Here is a 22,595-nt window from a genome sequence, read left to right as displayed (position 1 = left end):
GGGTTGGCTGCGTGCAAGGCAAGTGTCCTATCCCCTGTACTCTCTTTCCGGCCTCTAAAAACCAATCTTTTTGGGATAAATTAGCATACTCATTTGAAGGAGAGGGACTGCAACTGAGTTCAACCTCTAAAACAAACAAACAAAAAAACCAAGTCAAAACTTGGAACTTACTATCACAGTAATAATCCACAGACTGCACTGATTCTGTGGTTCCAGGGGGCACTTCTTGTTCAGAGTCTGTAAGAGAGGGGGAGATTCAGAATTGAAAATAACTAAAAGTGCACTGTTAGCAAAATAATACACTAAAGCCTCCAACTTATATAGTAAGTGAAATGGTCTTCAAATAATTTTTTTGCTTTAGGGTCATATCCAGTGGTGCTTAGGACTTAGAATCATTGCTAGTACGGCTGGGAGACAATATGGGATTTCAAGGATAGAATCCAGGTTGGTTGCGTGCAAGTCTAACTCCCTACCTGCTGCGCTATTCCTCCAGCTCCTTTGAAATAATTTTGGTTTTGGGGCCACACTAAGGTGAGTACTTTCGGGGCGGCGGGGGTGGGGGAGTTATCCCTGGGTGGGGCAGGGCTGAGGGACATGACCAAATGATGCCATAGCTCCATCTTAGGGTTCCTACAAGAAGAGCATGTGTGCCAGCCCTTTGAACTATCTTCCCCAGTAGTACTCAGGGGACGATATTGGGTGCCTGTGAGTGAACCGCGTGAGCTGTGTTGCAAGACAACTACCCTATCCCCTGTACTGTATCTCCAATCTCCTTTTCTGGGGGGTGGTGCTGATGGTGGTTTGGGCCACACCTGGAGAAGATCAGGAGTTTGCTTAGCTTTTGTCTGTTCTCAGTACTTACTCCTGGCAGTGCTTGGGGAATCATATGGCATGCTAGGGACTGAACCCAGTCATTCATGTCAAGGCAAGCACTCTACTCGGTGATTCACTCTAGCACCGTCCCCATTTCTTTCTTTTTACTTCATTTAAGTTCGTTTTTTTTTGGGCTTTTTTGGTCACACCCGGTGATGCTCAGGGGTTACTCCTGGCTCATGCACTCAGGAAATATTCCTGGCGGTGCTTGAGGGACCATAGGGATGCTGGGAATCGAAACCAGGTTGGTCGCATGCAAGGCAAACACCCCACCCGCTGTGCTATTGCTCCAGCCCCACTTCATTTGTTTTAATTAAAATTTTTTTTTAATTTGAAAATTCACTATAGAAAACTATTTTATCTATAGCAAACTTCATTAGTTTTGATGTGATAAATATGAAATGCAAAAACCTGGAACATGAAAGACTGCTTTTATCTTTTTGCTGAAGAAAACAAGATGCAAAATGCAAACCAGGTGAGCATATTTTGAAAAATAACTTTCCCTTATTGTAACATCTTCAACGGCAGCTACCTAAACTAAGATAAAGGAAGGCTTAAGGGAGATATACAAATTACTGTTTAAATGACCTATAATCTACACCTTAGCTCCAACTTATCAACAACCCAGTATGTTAGGGGGTGGGGGTTCAGTCTCTGTACATAGTTCACAGGGTCATATCAGGTGGTGTTTAGGGAAATCAATGTGGTGCCACGGATTTAAGGAGGGCTGGCCTCAAGCAAGCTAGGACCTTAACCACAGACTATCTCTCTGCCCCTGCCCCTGCCCACCCATTAGTCAGGCTTTAATGTATATTCCAAATAGATGAGTCTGGACTTACCAAACTTGTCTGCTCCACATCGGAAGCATTTTAGTCTTTTCCTGAAATTGTTAAGGCAGCACTGGAAAACAAAAATCTTTGATTATTTCTCACAATAGGCCAGGCTTACAAGTAACAATATGGGTTAAAGCAATAAGGGCTAGAAAGCAACATAAAAAGCAGAAAGTGGTATGTATGTAAGACAAAGGGCTATGTATTTAAGACATTTCACTGAATCAATTTTTTTAAGAAACACAACTCAAGTGTATTTTATTTTTTGAGGCTACAACATCCAGCAGTGTTCAGGTAACCACATACAGTGTTAGAGATCAAACTGGTGTCAGCTGCATTACAAGGAAAGGCTTTTTTTTTTCTTCCCCTTTCTGGGTCACACCCAGCAATGCACAGGGGTTACTTCTGGCTCATGCACTCAGGAATTACTCCTGGCGGTGCTCGGGGGATCATATAGGATGCTGGGAATCGAACCCGGGTCAGCCTCATACAAGGCAACCACCCTACCCGCTATGCTATCACTCCACCCAAGGCAAGGGTCTTAATCCCTGTACTATCTCTCTTGTCTCTTGATGCATTCTGAAGTAGAATATAATTTTTATCAAGTTGGTAAAAATTTCTACAAACAGATCACTGATAAAGTTACAAACAATATATAAATCATTCTAAATACACACATTCTAAATACAAAATAAAGGGAATACTATCTATTTTCTACTAGACATTGGGTAGATGCCTGAGTGTATGAGCACTTTAAAAATGTCAATAGCGGGCTGCAGTGATAGCACAGCGGATAGGGCGTTTGCCTTGCATGCAGCCAACCTGGGTTTGATTCCCAGCATCCTACTCGTGGTCCCCTGCGCGCCACCAGGGGTAATTCCTGAGTGCAGAGCCAGGAGTGACCCCTGTGCATCGCCGGGTGTGACCCAAAAAGCAAAACAAACAAACAAAAATGTTAATAGCAACATCCAATTCAAAATGGTGCATTGGTGACAGGACAATAGATTTTATTTTATATTTTTTTCTTTATGGGTCCTTGGCAATGCACAGGAGTTAATCCTGGCTCTGCACTCAGGAATCACCACTGGTGGTGCTCAGAGGACCATATGGGATTCTGGGAATCAAACCCGGGTCAGCCGAGTGCAAGGCAAATGCCCTACTTGCTGTACTATTGCTCCAGCCCCAGGACAATAGATTTTAATACAGGATTTTTGTTAATGTATTTAAGAGACCATCCCAACTATAGAATTAAAAATATAGCTAAGTGACTCAAACGCAGGATCTTTTTTTTTTTGTGATGGTCACTATTAAACTTTATTGAAGAGAATAGTAAAAATACTAATCGTATGAAGGATATCTCCTTATATATTAATTACATTTTCCACTCACAATGGAATGCTTAGGTGTTTAGACCATTAAGTCTTTGCTCATCTAAATAGATACTGTTTAGATTATGAGACAGGCCTTCACTTTTGATAACATTCAAAAGTAAATTATAATTAAACCATTATGAATTCATATAGTTACACATGTAGTAGCCCACCATGAGTTACAGTTACAAACTTATGAACTTTCATGTCTGCATTTTTATATCCCTCCAGCAGTGCCCAGTCCCCCCCACCCATATTCCCAGTATCCCCCCCACTCCACCCCACCTTTGTGACAGGGCATTCTCTTTTGTCAAACGCAGGATCTTAACTAAAATACTGGGCTGAAAATTTTTAGAGTACTATGTACTTTTATTGGGTTTTCTTTAGGCCACACAAGTTGGTGCTGTGAACATACACTTAGGAATTACACCTGGCAGTTTCAGGAAATCATAAGGGTGTTGAGGATTGAAGCTGGGTCAGTCATGTGCAAAGCAAGCACCCTACCTGCTGTACTATTGCTCCTGTCCCCTGTTCTATGTATTCTGTCCTCTAATATCTATGTGGGAGGATCCAAAGAAAGCCAAAAGCACAAAAATTACCTTAGGTTAAAAGCTGGTGATTGTATACTTATTAGTTTCTTTGTATAGTTAAACAAAAAACATGCTCACCTTGTTACAAAGCCAATCTTCAAACTTAGGTCTGGGATTGCTATAATGCATTGCAATGTGCTTTCCTTGAATCACCAACTTTTTCTGTGAAAAAAAAGTTCATTAGTTATTCCTATTGTGAGGAACATGTGTCCATTTTCCCAGGGCAGAGCACACTTCGGAAAAATCAGTGCTCTGGAATTAAATGGACAACATACGGGGAGGACCAACCACCGCCACCTATACTCTGCCCATCCAATCCTTCAGATAGGCAGTAAGAGAATGGGATGCGGAGTAAAGGTAAACGGAGTCAGGGAGTGCTGAGAAAGCTGCCAAACACTAAACGCTGACATGCACCAGGCCGTGTCTCCAGCAGAGACAGAAGTCCTAACATTCAGCATTGACAGGCTGCCTGAGAGTGACAGTCTATTTCAAAAAGCAGAAGATACAACTCTCCCAGTTCTGAGATTGCCTCCTACTTTTAGCCCTTAGCAGTTTCCTTGGGCTTCGCTTCACTTTTCCCCCATCCTTACACCAAGTAAAAGCCTTTTCATTTCCCCTTTTCCCAAACTCTTGCTTCAGGATATGTCCAGTCACGGACATAGAGGACAACTCATTTAAAAAGGGAACCTGGTTACAAGCTTTTCCTCAAGAGGGAATACTATTCTGAATGCCATCGACTCTTAAAATGGTTAAGTGAGATTTGTTCCTGTCAACTGCAACCACGTAATGTCCTAAGTGACAGACGCTTTTTTTCACTGAAATTGATGGTACTCTCTTCAAGACGAGTAACCAGAAGGCCAATGAAGTTTCTTCAGGGGGTTAGAGAAAGTTCATTCACCAACATCTTTAAGTCATTCATGTGACTTAAAGGAATTTAACTTTAAAATGTCAAATCTCTGAGATGAACCAATGTAGCCAAAAGTATACCCAGCACCTGTCCCCAAAGAGCCTTCATTAAACAGAAGCACTGTTTTTTTCCCCCCCTTCGCAAGAGAGGGTTAGGGAGGGAGCAGGGTATTCTGACACTATCAGAACAGATTTAAGTAGGTTAGATTATCCAGGTTTATTTATTTTTTTTAAAGGAGTCTAACCCCTCTAAACATACATACTGTTAAACAATTTGTTTCTTGCAAATCCTGGAAGTTAAGACATGCTGTGAATGTTGTTGCTGCAATATCTAAATGCAAGACTGCATGTCTGGTCAAGAGGGAAAGAGCTGACGGGCCAACCACTCACTGTGATGTATAGAAGCAAAAATAAAGAAGCTGGGCTATATGTCAATAAACCATCCCACTAGGAGGGATGTGTTGCTGGGGGAGACTCCAAACTATCACTGAATCCCTAATCCTACAGGCCTTTTATTTCTGGAGTGAATTTGAACTGTAATGAAATATTACATATTAATATAGCTTTGTATACATTAAAATTGTGGTGTTTAAAAAATGTCTCACAGGATTTAATTTCTTAGGAGTTTTACACTCCTAGGCAAGTCATTCGACATTGACACTGCATCAAAACAAGCAGTCACATGAAGCTTGTTAATATTATGAATTTATTACTAGGATGGTGCCCACAGTATTCAACAGATGAAGCTCTACTTTTGTAAGCTGTCTGTCACCCTTGGGTAAGAAAATAAGAGGCTCAAAAATCTAACAAATTAAAATGATGCTCTCATTCATTAATAAGTGTTATTATAAATGTCAACATATTGCCAGGACTCTTATTTATAGGTGACAAAACATAATGCTGCTTTTTAAACACAACATAATGAGTTGAGGTTTAGTCAACTTCCCAGAATGCACTTGGTTAAGGCATTCAGTAATGCATTGAGAGTTCGGGCAAAAAATATTTAAATGCCAAGTTCTAAACATTACTGACATTACTGACAAACTGAAGAACATCAGTCGATGCTAAAGAATTATTAATGATTTGCTCCAGACTATAAAAGGTATTCTTGGGAGATTAGTTTCCACACTAATCTCATGAAATGTATTTTTCATAAATTCTTCCAGGTCCCAGGTAAGCAGTTATGCTTTTGGGACGTCTGTGGTCTCCACAATAAGGAGTTACCAATAAAATGCTTGTAACTGATTTCATTAATTCTCTTCACCGTAAAACTGAGAGTTGGGTATTCTAAAACCACTCTCAATAGGCATAACGAACAGGTACATAATCAGGTAGGAAAAAAAGGAACATCAAGGTGTCCTGGTAATCACCACAGGTACTCAAATCGTTAACAAAGCCCTGCAAGGTAGTTATGTTTAAAAACAGAGCAAATTCTGCAATGCAATTCTTGGTATAGTACTTATTGTGTAATATCAATTTTAATATATACAAAGCTTTTCTTTTTTAAAAGTCACTCCTTTGGAACAAACCACTCCTTCAACCTTTTTTTAAATTGTACAGACTTGTTCCATTTTCATGAATATCTAGACTTGGTGAGTGAAGCAACCTGATTGGCTTCCATCCAGCTGGTAGCATCTTGCAAGTGATAAAACTCCACGAAGGCGAAACCACGGCTTACACCTAGAGACAGCATTCAGATATAGACGGGATACTCGTGTTAGTCAGTTCCTTTATAACAGGCGAATCTCTCTCCCACTGCTTCAACACTGCGTGACAAAGCCAATTGGGAAGCAGCTTTACAAATGTGACTTGACTTGGGGATCTTCTTGATACTTTGCCATGGCAAGGAACCAAGCCACCTGAACTAAATGTCACTTGATTTCATTCCACGTTTAAAAGTAACCATGCAACCGACTACAGTCAAACAAGGAGTTTATAAATCACTACTTACCGAAGGAAAAAAAGTCCCTAAAAACAAAGTTAAAAAAAAAAAAAGTCCTCAGATGCTAACATCGGTTTCAAAGAGTCACATTCCTTAGCCATGGCAAACCTTTCATTCTGAATTCATGTGCTTGAAGATTGGGGGTATCAGGATGTTCTTTAGGGACTGAGGTGGGAATGGGGAAGAGAACCAGAACAGCAGAACTAAGCAAGCTCTCACCTGTTTTCCTTTTCATCAGCCTCACGTCCGCAGGCTGAGGACCTTCAAAGGACTCCATCATTTCTCGAATCTGCACAGGGTTTTACACATTAAGAGTTAAGATTTTAGTCACAAATAATCTGAAAGAAAATCTGAAGTCTGAGAAACATATAAACTGCCAAAATAGCCACATTTTAAACTTCTATCACCAAAGTGCAAATAAGGAACAAAACAAATAATTCCAGAAAAATTTATATAACAATCCTGTAGGCATAATTTGTATGATAAAAACACCCTTTGGGCATAAATAACAGATTTAAATGAGGACAAGGATTTCATATTATTTTGAAAATTAACAAAGCTTATACTGTACTTAAGAATGTAATGAGCTTTAATTAATAAATCTGATCTGAACCCAGAATTCTTGCTAGGTGATACTAGACAAAAAGCCCTATTGCAACAGGCATCAGTAAAAAACACATTCGAGGGCTGGAGTAATAGCACAGCAGGTCGGGCGTTTGCCTTGCACATGGCCGACCCAGGTTCAATTCCCACCATCCCATATGGTCCTCTGAGCACTGCCAGGAGTAATTCCTGACATGCAGAGCCAGGAGTAACCCCTGAGCATCGCTGGGTGTGACCCAAAAAGAAAACAAAAACAAAAACAAAAAATAACACATTCGAGGCTGGAGAGTGGGTAAGATGCTTGCCATACACGCACTTGACCTGAATTTGATCCTTAGCATCATATAAGGTCACTCCTTGTCAGAAGTGACCCCTAAGCACAGCTCGTTATGGCCCCCAAACCAAAAACACAAACAAATCTCTCTCTCTCTCTCACACACACACACACACAGTTTATCAATCGTACTTGATAGTGCTCTTGGGGAACACAAAACAGTACAAACTTGTGAGGAAGATTCTAAGCGACCCCAATTTTTCTAATTATGTGAAAGGCTGCAGATTATAGGTAATAATTTGGAACTTGAAGTCAATACTTGCAGTGCTTTTTATAGTCATTTGTGGATGTGTGTTTAGTATGAAAAAATTTGAGTCACTGGGCTGGAGTGATAGATAGCACAGCGAGCGGGTAGGGCGTTTGCCTTGCATGCAGACGACCCGGTTTTGATTCCCAGCATCCCATATGGTCCCCTGAGCACCGCCAGGAGTAATTCCTGAGTGCAAAGCCAGGAGTAACCCCTGTGCATCACCAGGTGTGACCAAAAAAAAAAAAAAAAAAAGTCACTTATACAACATATTCAACACATTATTATTATTTTTTTGGATAGGGGGAGTGTTTGTTTTTAGGCCACAACTGGCCATGCTCAGGGTACCTATGAAATTCCAGAGACTGAATTTGGGTCAGTCAGAAGCAAGTGCCTTACCTGCTATTTTATTTCTCAAACACTGCAACTTCTTCTTCTGGCTCTTTTTGAGTTACACCTGGAAGTGCTCAGGGTTTATTCCTCAATTTGCACTTTGGAATCAGTACTGGTACTCAGGGGACCATATAGGATGCCAGGCATTGAACCAGAGTTGACTGTGCAAGGCCAACACCCTGCTCACTGTACTATCATCACTCTGGCACCAACAACTTCTTAGCTGATGCAATGCTCTGCTTTGTTTCTGCTTTCATAATATCTAGTTTATTATATTTTGGGGGTCCCTGTCACCAACTGGAGATCCAACCACAGGAACCACACATTGGATATATGCACTTTATCATAGAGTCACATCCATGGCCCTTAGCCATTATATTTTAAAGTGTCCTTAGTGCAGTTTTTCATTCTTGAACTTTTTGTTGGTGACTTTTCTGGTTAAAACTCTCCAGGGGCAGGGCTGGAGAGATAGTACAGAGGATAAGGCACTTGCTTTGCATGCGGAAGACCTAGGTTTGATTCCCGGCATCCCAATGGTCCCCCAAGCACTGTCAGGAGTATTTCCTGAGTGCAGAGCCAGGAGTAACCCCTGGGCACCTACAGGTGTGGCCCAAAACAAAAACAAAAAGGACTCTCTAAGGGACTATGGTGATAAGTCTAAGAGCTGGAACACTGTTTCCATGTGGAAATTTGTATTCAATCCTTGGCACTGTACTGTACCTGAGCTCCTACTGGCTTCCAAAACTAGAGAGTAACCCACTGAGCACTGTTGGATATAGCCACCGCCCCCCACCCTATCTCTTCAAAAGGCTCCAAATACTAGCTCTTACTCCTAAGCACAAGAAAGTTGAGGGGGCTGGAGTGATAGCACAGCGGGTAGGGCGTTTGCCTTGCACGCGGCCGACCCGGGTTCGATTCCCAGCATCCCATATGGTCCCCTGAGCACTGCCAGGGGTAATTCCTGAGTGCAGAGCCAGGAGTAACCCCTGTGCATCGCCGGGTGTGACCCCCCCCCCAAAAAAAAAAAAAAACCAAAACACAAGAAAGTTGAGATATCCCTTACAGAGAAAATATGTGTTAAAAGAGCTGTAGTATGAATTATAGTATTGCTGGCTGCGAGTTCATCATTGTTTCAACCATATATTAAAAAAGGTGTCTCTAGTTACATAACACACGGAATAAGATTTGTACTATTAGTTGATGAAAATACTGAAAGAAGGAACTGACAGAGGAACCCAGGTATGCAGGACCTGTGGCTGAGATCTCCAAGCCTGCTCAGATCAGGACTGGGCTTCCTTCACCCAGGCCCCCATTTTTCAGTAGCTTGGCAGCCACACCCACAAACTGCCCTCAGTGCCACGTAATCTCATCAATGACCAAGATCCAGAGACAAAGCTCCTGGAAGAGAGTGATGCAGAATCTTGCACGGCAGAGCCTGGCAAGCTACCCATGGCATATTCGATATGCCAAAAACTAATAATAATGGGCCTCATTCCCCTGACCCTGAACACAACAGGACAAATGAGACTGGTGCCCACTCGAGCAAATCGATGTGCAACAGGACGACAGTGATACAGTGATAGGTTCATAGAAACCTAACAAGACAAATTTTGTTCTTTTTCTAGAGCAATTTTTCAATATTCTTAACCACTCTTTTATCTGTATTATATCCACATATAATAAGTAGCCTATTATATCTATTTTTCAAAAAGTATGAGAAACACTGTTTCTAACTATACCTCACCATGTGATTCAAGTTCATGTTTAATAACAGAGTAACCACATAGTTAGTCACCAGAGTAAAGACAGATATGTAGGCCTAGAACAGCACAGTGGTTTAGAGTTAAGTGAATGGTCATGAGGTATTTGGGCTGAGGAGATCACTCAAAATGCTGGATCACATGCTTTGCATGCAGTGACTAGGTTCTGACCCCGGTACTGTAACGCCCCGAGTGTTGTTGGAATAATTCCTGACCACCGGGCCAGGAGTAGCCAAGATAAATACTGGCTTTGGCCTCAAAACAACTTTGGGGTCAGAGCGACAGTACAACAGCTAGGGTGTTTGCCTTGAACACAGCTGACCTGAGTTCGATCCTTAGCACCACATATGTCCCCAGAGCCCACTGGGAGTGATCCCTTAGCACAGAGCCAGGATACTTCACTGGGTGTGGTCCAAAACACAAAAACAACAAAACAAAAACTACATATTCTCAAAGTATTATGAGGACAAGAGTGAACTTAGCAGCTCTGCTACCTGTAATTGCTGGTGCCACCAGTCCTGGCCCATTGCAGTCAACTGTGGCCAGGGGTGTGATCCCCAGCTATTACTGCAACTAAAAAGAGGTGCCAGGATATGGACAGAAAGTGACACCTCCCTCCCGCAAGGAGTACTGCGCAAGAACTGCACCTAAGGGAAAGCAAACCATGGTGAGCCCTACAATGTCACGTGTGACCCCAGGCCTGTACCATGGTTATACAAGTATGCAACTCCCAGTCATTGCAACAGTAACATAAGAGACAATCATGTAGTTCAGTGGTAAAGAATATGCATAATATGCTTAAGCTTCTCCCAACCCCAAATAAAGGGTAAAGATAAAATAACATAAAGACTGTTAATACAGGGGGCTGGAGCGATAGCACAGCAGGTAGGGCGTTTGCCTTGCACATGGCTGACCCGGGTTCGATTCCCAGCATCCCATGTGGTCCCCTGAACACCGCCAGGGGTAATTTCTGAGTCAAGAGCCAGGAGTAACCCCTGTGCATCACCGGGTGTGACCCAAAAATCCAAAAAAAATAAAAAATAAAATAAAGACTGTTAATACATGACAACTGGGAGGCATAAACTAAAAAGGCAAATAATGTAAATAATTAACTTCTGAAAATGCATAAATATTAAATTTTAAAGTAGGATCTGAGGGGCCAGAGAAATAGAACAGTAGGTAAGGTGTCTTCCTAGTACATGGCCAATCCAGGTTCAACCTTCAGCACCGTTATGATCCTCAGAGCACCTCTAGGGGCAACACCATATTAGTCTCCTCTATTTCATTAAAGAAACCTGAAATAAGTATGGGAGATAATGCAAGTAGGTAGGGTGTTTGCCTTGCACATAGGTGACCTGGGTTTGATCCTCAGAATCCCATATGGTTCTCCAACCACGGCCAGGAGTGTTTCCTGAGTCCTGAGAGTGCAATGATATGGATCACCAGGTGTGCCCTCTACCCACTCCAGGCAAAAACCAAAACCAAAACCAAAACCAAAACCTGAGACCACAGTGATAATACAAAGGGTAGGGTTTTTGTCTTGCACATGGCCAACCTAGGTTCCATATGGTTCCCCAAGCATTGACAGAGCTAATTTCTGAGTGTAGAGCCAGGAATAACCCCTAAGGACTGTCAGGTTAGGGTTGGGGAGAAAGAAACCTGAAATACTCAAGCATAATCTTGTTTCATTACCAGGAGGCAGACCCCCAAAGGTAAAGTAATACACCTATCTCCCAACCTGCCCACTTCTAAGAGTTCCCAGGGTCACTATCCCTAGATTTTTTTTTTTTTGCACCATACTTGGAAGTGCTCAGGCGTTACTCCTGGGTTTGTATTCAGGAATTACTCTTGGTGGTGCTTGTGGGACTATAGGATGCCTGGGATTGAAGCCAAGTCGGTCTCAATTTGCAAGGTAAATACCCTACTTGCTATACTCCAGGTCCATCTATCAAAGACCATTCTGATCCACTAGGCAACACTGGGCTGGGGAAGTAGATCAAAGGGCTAGCTAGAGTACATATCTTATATGAGCAAAGTGTTGGGTTAGATCAAGCAAAATAGGTGTACCACTGGAGGCTCCCAGCAAATTGGGGAGGTTCAAAAGCAAGTCCATGCAAAACAAACAAAAAAACAAACCACAAAAAACAACCGAATCCCTTGACTCCCAGCAGGTTTCTTGCATCCTTTACTTGACAAGCACATTACTGTTAATATCTAAACTATTTCCTTGTTTCTCCATTATCTCTTTTTATCCACCTTTCCAACTTCATAGCATTTGCTACCAAGTAAATCCCTCAGTAACTTTTAAGATTTGCTGGGTTTTTAAAGGTTTAAACACCGGGGACAACTGCACCTCAACATTGGCCTCTTTCCTAACCAAAAGCCTTTGATTTTTATTTTTTTATTTTTTTTTTTTTTTTGCTTTTTGGGTCACACCTGGCGATGCACAGGGGTTACTCCTGGCTCTGCACTCAGGAATTACCCCTGGTGGTGCTCAGGGGGCCATATGGGATGCTGGGAATTGAACCCGGGTCGGCCGCGTGCAAGGCAAACGCCCTACCCGCTGTGCTATCTCTCCAGCCCCTAGCCTTTGATTTTTAAATCAAATTGCTGGGGCTGGAGCATTAGCACAGCGGGTAGGGCGTTTGCCTTGCATGTGTCCGACCCGGGTTCAATTCCCAGCATCCCATATGGCCCCCTGAGCACCACCAGGGGTAATTCCTGAGTGCAGAGCCAGGAGGAACCCCTGAGCATTGCTGGGTATGACCCAAAAAGCAAATAAATAAATGAATAAATAAATAAAGTTGCCATATTCAGTACCTTTCTTTCCTTAGGTCTGCTTACATGACTCTCCCAACTAATAATAGGAAGACCAGTCTACCACACATCTCAACTAGGTATTCATTAGACCAAACATCTTATTTATTTTTTTTATCTTGGACCACAACTAGTGCTGTTCAATGGTTGGAGGTCACTAACTAGCCATTGGGGAAATCCTTGGGAACCATTAAGATGCCAGAGTGGACTGCACCAGGGCTCCTGAATGCAAAGCATGCACTCTAGACCTTCAAGTCATTTCTTCAGGCCCCCATTTTTACCCTTCAACTAGTTTCTCTATGGAACCTTTCCTCAGTTTCTATTAGTAACAACTGCCCTGAAACTTCAAGTCGTTCAAATGACCCCTTCCAATACTGACCCCTTTTTACATGAACTGTCTTCATCATTTGCTGACCTACAAGCAGAACATAAGCTATAAGAATTATGTAGGCAGAATTCATCCATAAGCTTTGTCTAGGCAAGATTCATTGGTCTGAACTATTGGACCATTAATAGTGCATATTGGAGCAGGTGTGCAGCAGGTAATAAACAATGGGATCTTATCTTTTTTGGGGGAAAATGGGGTGGAGGGGGCGGTTAGTGGTGCTATTCGGGACATACCCAGAGGAGCTCAGTGCTCACTCTTGGTTCTGTACTAAGGGGACCATATGGGATGCCAGGAATTGAACCCAGGCTGGCACTGTACAAGGCCAACACCTTACTATACTATTGCTCTGGCCTTGGGATAATACACTATTAACTCAAACATTCCATCTCATGTGCCACTTCCAATGTTTTTAGGTTGAAGCTGTAGGAATTCAATACTTGCTTTCAGTTTTACCTAAAATTCATAAAACTATAGTCAGAAAGTACTTTGAATATTTCAAGATACTAGATGCTAATATACATAATGCTGTGCATTACATCTTTCAAAAGCATACTTTTAGGGGCTGGAGCTATCGATAGCATAGCGGGTAGGGCATTTGGCTTGCACACAGCCGACCCGGGTTCGATCCCCAGCATCCCTATGGTCCCCCAAGCACCGCCAGGAGTAATTCCTGAGTACAAAGCCAGGAGTAACCCCTGAGCATTGCTGGGTGTGACCCAAAAAGCATATTTCAAAACCTCACATTCATGTCACCAATGTTTACTGAATAATTTCCTGCACTCAAGGACTGGGAATTGGTAATGATCACTTTACCCAGAAGCCTGTTTTCATAATTTTTGTGGTGCTGGGGATAAAAATCCAAGGTCTCACACAAACCAGGAAGGAATCTCTAGTTCTAAATCAATATTATGGGGGGAAAATAAAATACACGTTGATAACCACATAGGAAACAGTGTTTTGGACATCAACTGGTGATGATCAGATATCATTCCTGGTGCTTGGAGAACCATATATAGTGCCAAGGATCTAACCAGGATTGGCAACATGCAAGGCAAGCTCTTTAACTCATGTACTATTTCTCCAGGGCTGAAGTGATAGCACAGTGGGTAGGGCATTTGCCTTGCATGTGGCTGACTCAGGGTTTGATTCCTCCGCCCTCTCGGAGAGCCTGGCAAACTACCAAGAGTATCTCGCCCACATGGCAGAGCCTGGCAAGCTACCCATGGCGTATTTGATATGTCAAAAAAGTTACAAGTCTCACAATAGAGATGTTACTGGTTCCCCCTTGAGCAAATGGATGAGGAACGGGATTACAGTGATACAGGGATACTATTTCTCCAGCCCTAAATTTAGCTTTTAAGAATATAGTTTAGTAGAATGAACACATCAAAAGTGGTCTAAGGGGCAAAGATGTGAGGGGAAAGATTGGGTGAGGGCCTGAGAAGCTGATGGAAACTAGGCAAAGCCTACTATATATACCAAGGCCTATCGGTTCAGCCTGAATAGTGGAGGTCAGGAAATAATACTGTTTCAACAAGCTTCTCAGAAGTTTTAAATGCATAATTTTCATCAAATCTAATGGGGGACAAATGATGAGTGGTTTTTGTTTTGGAACTTTCTAAATTATGCTCAGTGTGTGTGTGTGGGGGGTGTCTGGAGACAATCCTGGCAGTACTTGGCTAACCTGGTCAATGTGCAATGTGAGAACTTAGTTATGATGTGGCACAGATCAGGCCTAGGAGTGCTGGGGGCCACCAGGGTTATACTGGTGGTGCTTGGGAAGGGAGGGATTGGATCACCTGGTGTTGGGCATCAACTTGGCTCAGTTCAAGACTCCTGAGCTAGGGGCCACCAGGGTTATACTGGTGGTGCTTGGGAAGGCAGGGATTGGATCACCTAGTGTTGGGCATCAACTTGGCTCAGTTCAAGACTCCTGAGCCAGGGGCTGGAGCGATAGCACAGCGGGTAGGGCGTTTGCCTTGCACGAGGCCAACCCGGGTTCAAATCCCAGCATCCCATATGGTCCCCTGAGCACCGCCAGGAGTAATTCCTGAGTGCAGAGCCAGGAGTAACCCCTGTGCATCGCCAGGTGTGACCCAAAAACAAAACAAAACAAAACAAAAAGGCTCCTGAGCTAATCTCAGTCTTTTTTTTTTTTTTTTTGCTTTTTGGGTGACACCTGGCAATGCACAGAGGTTACTCCTGACTTTAAACTGAGGAAATTACTCCTGGCGGTGCTTGGGGGACCTTATGGGATGCTGGGAATCAAACCTGGATCAGCCGCGTGCAAGGCAAATGCCCTACCTGCTGTACTATTGCTCCAGCCCCTAATCTCTTAAGTGTTTTAGTGGATATATCTTTAACAATCAGAAACCAATTTAATATAAATGAACATCTAAAGTCAATGGAAAGAACAAAATCTGTACCCAATATTTAAGGAACTTCTGAGCTTCTACACTGAATTTCAAAGTCTAAATATAAATTTACCTCTACGAATTTCAAGAACTCTACCCAAAAGACTAGTGTGAGAAAATACTAAGTTCAATGTTTGCTGTGTCTACTGAGCTGTTCAAGAATACTGTTTCTCCTTACATCGCTCTCTGTGATGGTGATAGGAAGGCCGCGCAGCATGATGGTCTTACTCTCCCTCTCATCACTGATGTCATGTCTGTAATCATGTTCGCCATAATCACCATCTGAATGGTAGCCATCTTCAGATCGGTCACTGTTTCTTCTTTCCCGTTCTCTCTGATTTATAATAAACAAAATTACAATTAAACACCTAGATGCTTTCACTGCACTGTTTTCTAAAGAAGAAAAAAACAAACTGGATGAAATCATCATTTGAAAGAACTCATCATACTTCAACAATGAAAGATCATTACCTGTTATAATATGAAGATTATACACAAGGGTGAGAAGAACCATGCAAAATTATATAGGTAGCACAAGTTTCCCTAACTAAAGCTATGTATGTATATGGAAATAAATGTAGGGGAATAAAAACCTCACCACGATCTAACTGGCTTTATTTAAAATTTTTGTTTTGGGGCCTGGTGCATCTCAGGACTGATCAGATAGGGTGCTGGGGATCAAACCTAGACCAGTTACATACAAGGCAAATATCCTGGCCCTCTATTTGGCTTTAGTAAATGATTTATGAATTTGGCATTATCCCATCTGGTAAGCATAAAGAAGCAACCAAAACTATTTTTGAAAATACGCCCAAGCCTTGGGGCTGGAGTGATAGCACAGCGGGTAGGGCGTTTGCCTTGCACGCGGCCGACCCGGGTTCGAATCCCAGCATCCCATATGGTCCCCCGGGCACCGCCAGGAGTAATTCCTGAGTGCATGAGCCAGGAGTGACCCCTGTGCATCGCTGGGTGTGACCAAAAAAAAAAAAAAAAACAAAGGAAGAAAATATGCCCAAGCCTTATGGATGATATACGAATGTGCCTTATGATCTTTGGGAATGCTTGTTTTCTGAATTATAGTGAGAACTAAATGAGGCCACACATTTGACTGCTTAAAGAATGTGGCCTGATGTATGGTGTATGTACATACATATTATTATATCCTTTAACACAAAATATTTTCAAATAGGGGCCAGAGAGATAGTACAGCAGGTAAGACGCTTGCCTTGCATGTGCCCAACCCAAGCTCAATCTCTTGAGCCCAGTTCAACCCAGGTACTTCATATGGTCACTAGAGACCAACAAGAATGATACCTGAGAGCAAAGCTAGGAGTTCTATGCACAGGTGGGTGTGACTGCCAAACCAAATAAAAACTGGGGCTAGAGCAAGAGTACAGTGGGCAGGGCGCTTGCCTTGTATTCGGCCAATCTGGGTTCAATCCCAGGAACACTATATGGTACCCTTTGCTCTCCAGCAGTGATTCCTGAGTGCAGAGCCAGGAGAAAAGTGCCCGCCATAGAGGGAGGCTGGGGGAGCGGGGGTGTGGTGTGGTGTGGTGTGTGTGTGCTGGGGGACAGTGAGAGGGAAATGGGTACACTGGTGGAGGGATATTGGATCATAGTGTGACTGAAACCCAATCATGAACAAAAGCTTTGTAAAGGCCTATCTCATGGATATTCAATTAAAAAAAAAAAGGGGGGGGGTTTGAATAAAAGACCCCAAATTTCCACATCTGATATATTTATCTCAAGAATCCTGGAGGTGGGGCCAGAGTGATAGCACAGCGGGTAGGGCGTTTGCCTTGCACGCGGCCGACCAGGGTTCGATCCCCGGCATCCCATATGGTCCCCCAAGCACTGCCAGGAATAATTCCTGAGTGCAAAGCCAGGAGTAACCCCTGAGCATCGCTGGGTGTGCCCCAAAAAGAAAAAAAAAAAAGAATCCTGGAGGTTCTCTGCAACAACTTATATTTTAACAAACAGTTAAGTAGGGCTGGAGTGATAGCACAGCGGGTAGGGCGTTTGCCTTGCACGTGGCCGACCCGGGTTCGAATCCCAGCATTCCATATGGTCCCCTGAGCACCGCCAGGGGTATTCCTGAGTGCATAAGCCAGGAATGACCCCTGTGCATTGCCGGGTGTGACTTTAAAAAACAAAAACAAAACAAAAAACCCCCAAAATAACAGTTAAGTAGCTGCTGATTACTCACCTCTGGACTATCATAATCCCGGTAGTCATCATATCTATCACCCCTCCGATCATCACTAGATCTTTTGTAATCTGAGTCCCTCCGTCTGCTTCTGGAGTCACGTTCATCACGGTCATCTCTGTCTATGATGGAACCATACCTTCCACTACGTTCTGTTCGACTCACTCTGCCAAGGAAAATAATTTTTATTAACTCCAGAGTAAATCACACATTGTTCCTTTAAAAAATAATGTGGAAATACACTCCCAGTCCAATTTATTAGATATTCAAGTAGCTCAATGTGGGACCGAAGAGTAACTTTAGAGTATATAGGGAGCATGTCTTGCATGCAACAAACCCACGCCTGATCTCCAGCAACATGACATATGGTGTCCCCCCAAGCAACAACAAAAACAGACAAAATAGTTCATGTCCTTAGATTGCCAAATTACAGTACACAAGTAATTTTTGGAAATTCATGAAAATGTAAAAATACAAAAATACAGCAACCAAATGTTTGAAATTAATAGTTTTCAAAAAGGTTCAGGTTGTTCAAATATATTCTGCACTTTCTCAAGTCTGTGAAATGTTTATTTTCATCCCCAATTCAGTACTTATTAAAGATAAAAAGAAACAGCATTTCTCACAATTTCAAAAGCAAATGCTTTTTTTAGGGGCTGGGGCAATAGCACAGCGGGTATGGCATTTGCCTTGCACGCGGCCGACCCAGGTTCGATTCCCAGCATCCCATATGGTCCCGAGCACTGCCAGGAGTGACCCAAAAAGGAAAAAAAAAAAAAAAGCAAATGCTTTTGCATTTGGGTTACAACCTGTGGTGCTCAGGGCTTATTCCTAGCTCAGCACTCAGGGATGACTCTTAGAAGCTCTTAGTAGAGCTCATGGAACCAGGCTGGGTGCCAAGATTAAATCTGGGTTGACAAAGTCAAGTACCCAAACCACTGTACTATCACTTGGGCTCTGGAAAATGCATTTTAACTCATGTATTCTTAGGAGTTTTACACTACCACATAATGAACTTAGAACCCAGATAAATCAAATTAGTTGTGTGTCCAAACCCACTCCTCCAATCCACCACCAATTAACAATACCTCTTAGATATAGGTAGCATTGTCATCAGACTGTTGTTACTTATGAAAACACCTCGTTTATTTATTTATTTATTTTTTGCTTTTTGGGTCACACCTGGCGATGCACAGTGGTTACTCCTGGCTCTGCACTCAGGAATTACCCCTGGCCATGCTCAGGGGACCATATGGGATGCTGGGATTTGAACCCGGGTCGGCCGCGTGCAAGGCAAACGCCCTACCCGCTGTGCTATCTCTCCAGCCCCACACCTCGTTTATTCTTTATTACTGGACAGCACTGATTTGTTTGGGGGCCACACGTGGCTGTGCTCAGGGCTTACTGCCAGCTCTACACTGAGGGATCACTCTTGGTGAGATCATATGGTGTACTGGAGATTAAACTCAGGTCAGCATCATGCAAAGCTAGTATTCTGCTGTACTATCACTCTGGACCCACTAAACAGATTGGGCTTCATCTAATAAGAGATTTAAACTCAATTGCTAAGACTGAGATACATTGTTTATTTGGCTTCTAAAACAAAGAAAAGACTTATAAGGGTGCTTTTTTTCTTTCTTTCCTGTTTTAGTTTTCTGGGCCACATCCACTGGTACTCAGGGGCTATTCCTGGCTCTCTGCTCTGGGGAACAAACCTAGGCTTCCCTAAAAGCACTCTCAGCTTATGAGCTATCTCTAGTCCCAAGGACCTTTTAGTACATACAAACAACAAAAAGCAAACAATGTAACAAGGAATCAAGGACTGTTCCAATGAGAATAGAGACCCTTTATTTAAGATAAATGTTAACTTTTTTTTTTTTTTTTTTTGCTTTTTGGGTCACACCCAGCGATGCTCAGGGGTTACTCCTGTGGGGGATTGAACCCAGGTAGGCCGAGTGCAAGGCAAACACCCTACCCGCTGTACTATTGCTCTGGCCCTGATAAACGTTAAATTTTAAGTCTTTTTTTTTTTTTAAATGACAGAAATTTGTGTTTCCCAGGGCTGGAGCGATAGCACAGCGGGTAGGGCGTTTGCCTTGCACGCGGCCAACCCGGGTTCGAATCCCAGCATCCCATATGGTCCCCTGAGCACCGCCAGGGGTAATTCCTGAGTGCAGAGCCAGGAGTGACCCCTGTGCATCGCCAGGTGTGACCCAAAAAGCAAAAAAAAATAATAATAATAATAAATAAAATAAATAAATAAATAAACAAATAAATAAATGACAGAATGCTGACAGCATATGAGAGAGAGAGAGAGAGAGAGAGAGAGAGAGAGAGAGAGAGAGAGAGAGAGAACGCATTCCTAAGTCTCTTTCAGGTTTATCAATCTGAATTCCTCACTAAAACTGATCTCAGTAACTAAGGAGATACTGAGTTTATTTAAAAAAAGTAAAGATTATGTGTTTAAATCAAATGTTTTGAGTGGAAGAATTAATGGACAACACCATAAACATGCTTATCTTAATTCCCCAAATTCTTCTAAGTTTTTCTATTCTTTTTAATATAACACATGAGGAGCCAAAGTGATAGATAGTACACAGCAGGTAGGGTGATCCCTGGCATCCCATATGGCCCCTGAGCAACACCAGGAGTTACCTCCTGAGTGCAGAGCCTGGAGTAACTGCGGAGCATCACCAGGTGTGACCCAATCGGCCTCCCCCAAAAAACCTGAAACACCCCAAAATCCATTCATGTAACACATGATCCAAAACTGTTTGGCTTTATAAATCCGGATCATTTCACTAGAGGGCAATATAAGAACAGAAATTTATGGACAATCTGCTACAGGGCAGGGAGTGTGCAAAGTGGCAGACCATGTACTCAGATGGCTTCGCACAGATTGTTATGCACCCAGCGATTGTCAGTGATCCATTCCACTCTGACAGCTTTTGTCTAATACATACTTTCTGGACTTGACCTTAAGAAAATACTTTCTCCAGGAAGCATTCCTGGCTGTCTGAAGAAAAGCAACAAGCTTCCTTTGTGTTCAAACAGTACCTCAATTTCCTTTATCACTGTATGGTTCGCTTGCATGCTGCTGAGGGCAAGAAAGTGCTGACAGTAATAAGGTACCCAAGTATTTGTTTGATAAAATAACAGCTTCTAAACAGTTCACTACTCAGTGAAATATCAGGATTAAATAAAGGCAATGTACAGAAGTAACTTACCGCTTGTCCGAACCCATTTTCTCACTGAAGATCTAGCACGCTGCTCCAATAGTTCAAATTTTGGATTTTTGTCCCCCTAGGAGACAAAAAGAGATCCCATAAATCTATCTGGGACAAGCTGGAGCAGTTAAGATTGAAATTTCACAAACCATGAATAGTGATTATGGTGGGAGGGAAGGAGGTGGGGACCAACTGTCAACATTTAAAATTATGTCAACTTTTGGTAACGAAGAGCATAGCAGAAAGACCAAGGATACTGGAAACGACTGGATTCCATATTCCGTAATCAACTTACAAAAGGCCGCAAGCATAAGACCACTTCCCGGCTTTTCACCTTATGATTACAAAGCAAAAAGGGGAGACGCACAATCAGCACCCTGTGTCGTGGGTCAAAGCAACGCCAACGGGGTAGCTGACTGTTAACACAGTAATAACAACGTCTTTTTTGTTAATGCAAGGAGCAACCTGAAATGAACAGACGCCACAAGGAGAGCTAAGAACCTTCTAGAAGCTGGATACTGAATGGCTAAAAATGGACTCCATGTATAAGCACAACGGCGGCTCCGAAGCTATCTCCATCAGGTCCATTTCACACAGAGCAAAAACTCCACACGACGTCATTCTTCGGGAACAATCACCACCGCTCTCGAGCCCGCGGCCGGCCTCGCAGCACCCGGCGGGGCCCAAATGTCGCCCCCCGGAATCGCGCCCCGGGTCCGCTCCTTCTGACTAGCGCGTTACAGCCGTGCCCGGCGCCCGTTCTACCTACCGGTGGGCGCTCGGCCAACAATTTCCGGAGCGAATACGGGGAAAGAGAACCATCTGGGCGAAAACCAGGCCGTGGGCAAAAGCGATTCCTCGGGGCAGTGCCCTGACCCACCTCCGTGGGGTGTCGCAGCCGAGATGGCGGCGCTTACGGTCTGCGCCACTGCCCGGCGTGCCCGGCGCGCCCGGCTCTCTCCCCGGCCCCCCGCACCGGCCCCTCGCTCCCTCCGAGCTTCCCTGCCTGGCCTCCCCGAAATAAGCGATTCAGGTGCGGCTGCGGGGCCGATGGCGGCTGCAAACGGCCAAGCCGGCCCCGAGGCGTCTCTGAGGGACGGACGATGGTTCCCGCCGCCGTTAGTGGCGGGGTGGGAAACGCGTCCTGGCAGGGACAAACCCGGAGCCCGAAAGGAGGGGGCTTGGCGCTGGGCGAGAGGACACCCCTTCTGAAAGCTGACAGGGCAGAGGAGGAGCGAAGCGACCCAATGCCGTGGGTAGCTGAGCCCCTTGGTGAGCAGCGGCTGGCGCGGATGGGCCACCGACCGCGGCGACAGGAGGCTTCTCCGGGGGCTGTCTCAAAAGCAAGAGCCGCTCTCTGCTGCTGGCGGCCGCGGCACTCACCCTCAAGAGGGACGGAAGCAGCAGCAGTGGCGGTTTAAGGTCCCAGAACCTCCAACAGGGTACGGCCGCTTCACAAAATGGCGCCTCCGCCGACGGCCGTCTCCTACCCACAGTACCTCGCGCCTCTCCCCTCCCCCGCCACTCGGCTCGAGGCCTCGTCCAATCGGCGGAGGCGCCGGGCTGCGCGAGGGCTGCTGGGAAGTGTGGTCGCTAGGGCGGCCTGTCACACACTCCAGGACTGTTCATTTCCTGTGTATTTTCTTTTCTTCAAAATTACCGGCAAGCGGAAAAAAAAAAAAAAGTAACGTA

The 22,595-nt window shown here is 43.8% G+C and overlaps 1 protein-coding gene across 1 annotated transcript in view; it reads right to left on the bottom strand.

Annotated features, from left to right (window-relative positions):
• Window positions 1-22,408, bottom strand: part of RBM5 (RNA binding motif protein 5) — a 40,349-nt gene extending 17,941 nt beyond the window's left edge. The window contains exons 1-9 of the mRNA XM_055134871.1: window positions 22,287-22,408; window positions 20,904-20,979; window positions 17,677-17,842; window positions 15,646-15,801; window positions 6,731-6,800; window positions 6,176-6,249; window positions 3,742-3,825; window positions 1,713-1,773; window positions 172-237 (exon numbers count right to left, since the gene is read on the bottom strand). Of these exons, the coding sequence (XP_054990846.1) occupies window positions 172-237; window positions 1,713-1,773; window positions 3,742-3,825; window positions 6,176-6,249; window positions 6,731-6,800; window positions 15,646-15,801; window positions 17,677-17,842; window positions 20,904-20,920 (694 nt within the window). The 5' untranslated portion in view covers window positions 20,921-20,979; window positions 22,287-22,408. The remainder of the gene's footprint in view (window positions 1-171; window positions 238-1,712; window positions 1,774-3,741; window positions 3,826-6,175; window positions 6,250-6,730; window positions 6,801-15,645; window positions 15,802-17,676; window positions 17,843-20,903; window positions 20,980-22,286) is intronic.
• Window positions 22,409-22,595: the final 187 nt, after the last annotated feature.

The sequence above is a fragment of the Sorex araneus genome, chromosome 4 (genome assembly GCF_027595985.1).
Source record: "Sorex araneus isolate mSorAra2 chromosome 4, mSorAra2.pri, whole genome shotgun sequence".
NCBI lineage: Eukaryota > Metazoa > Chordata > Mammalia > Eulipotyphla > Soricidae > Sorex > Sorex araneus.
This window is presented reverse-complemented; position numbering and strand designations above follow the sequence as displayed.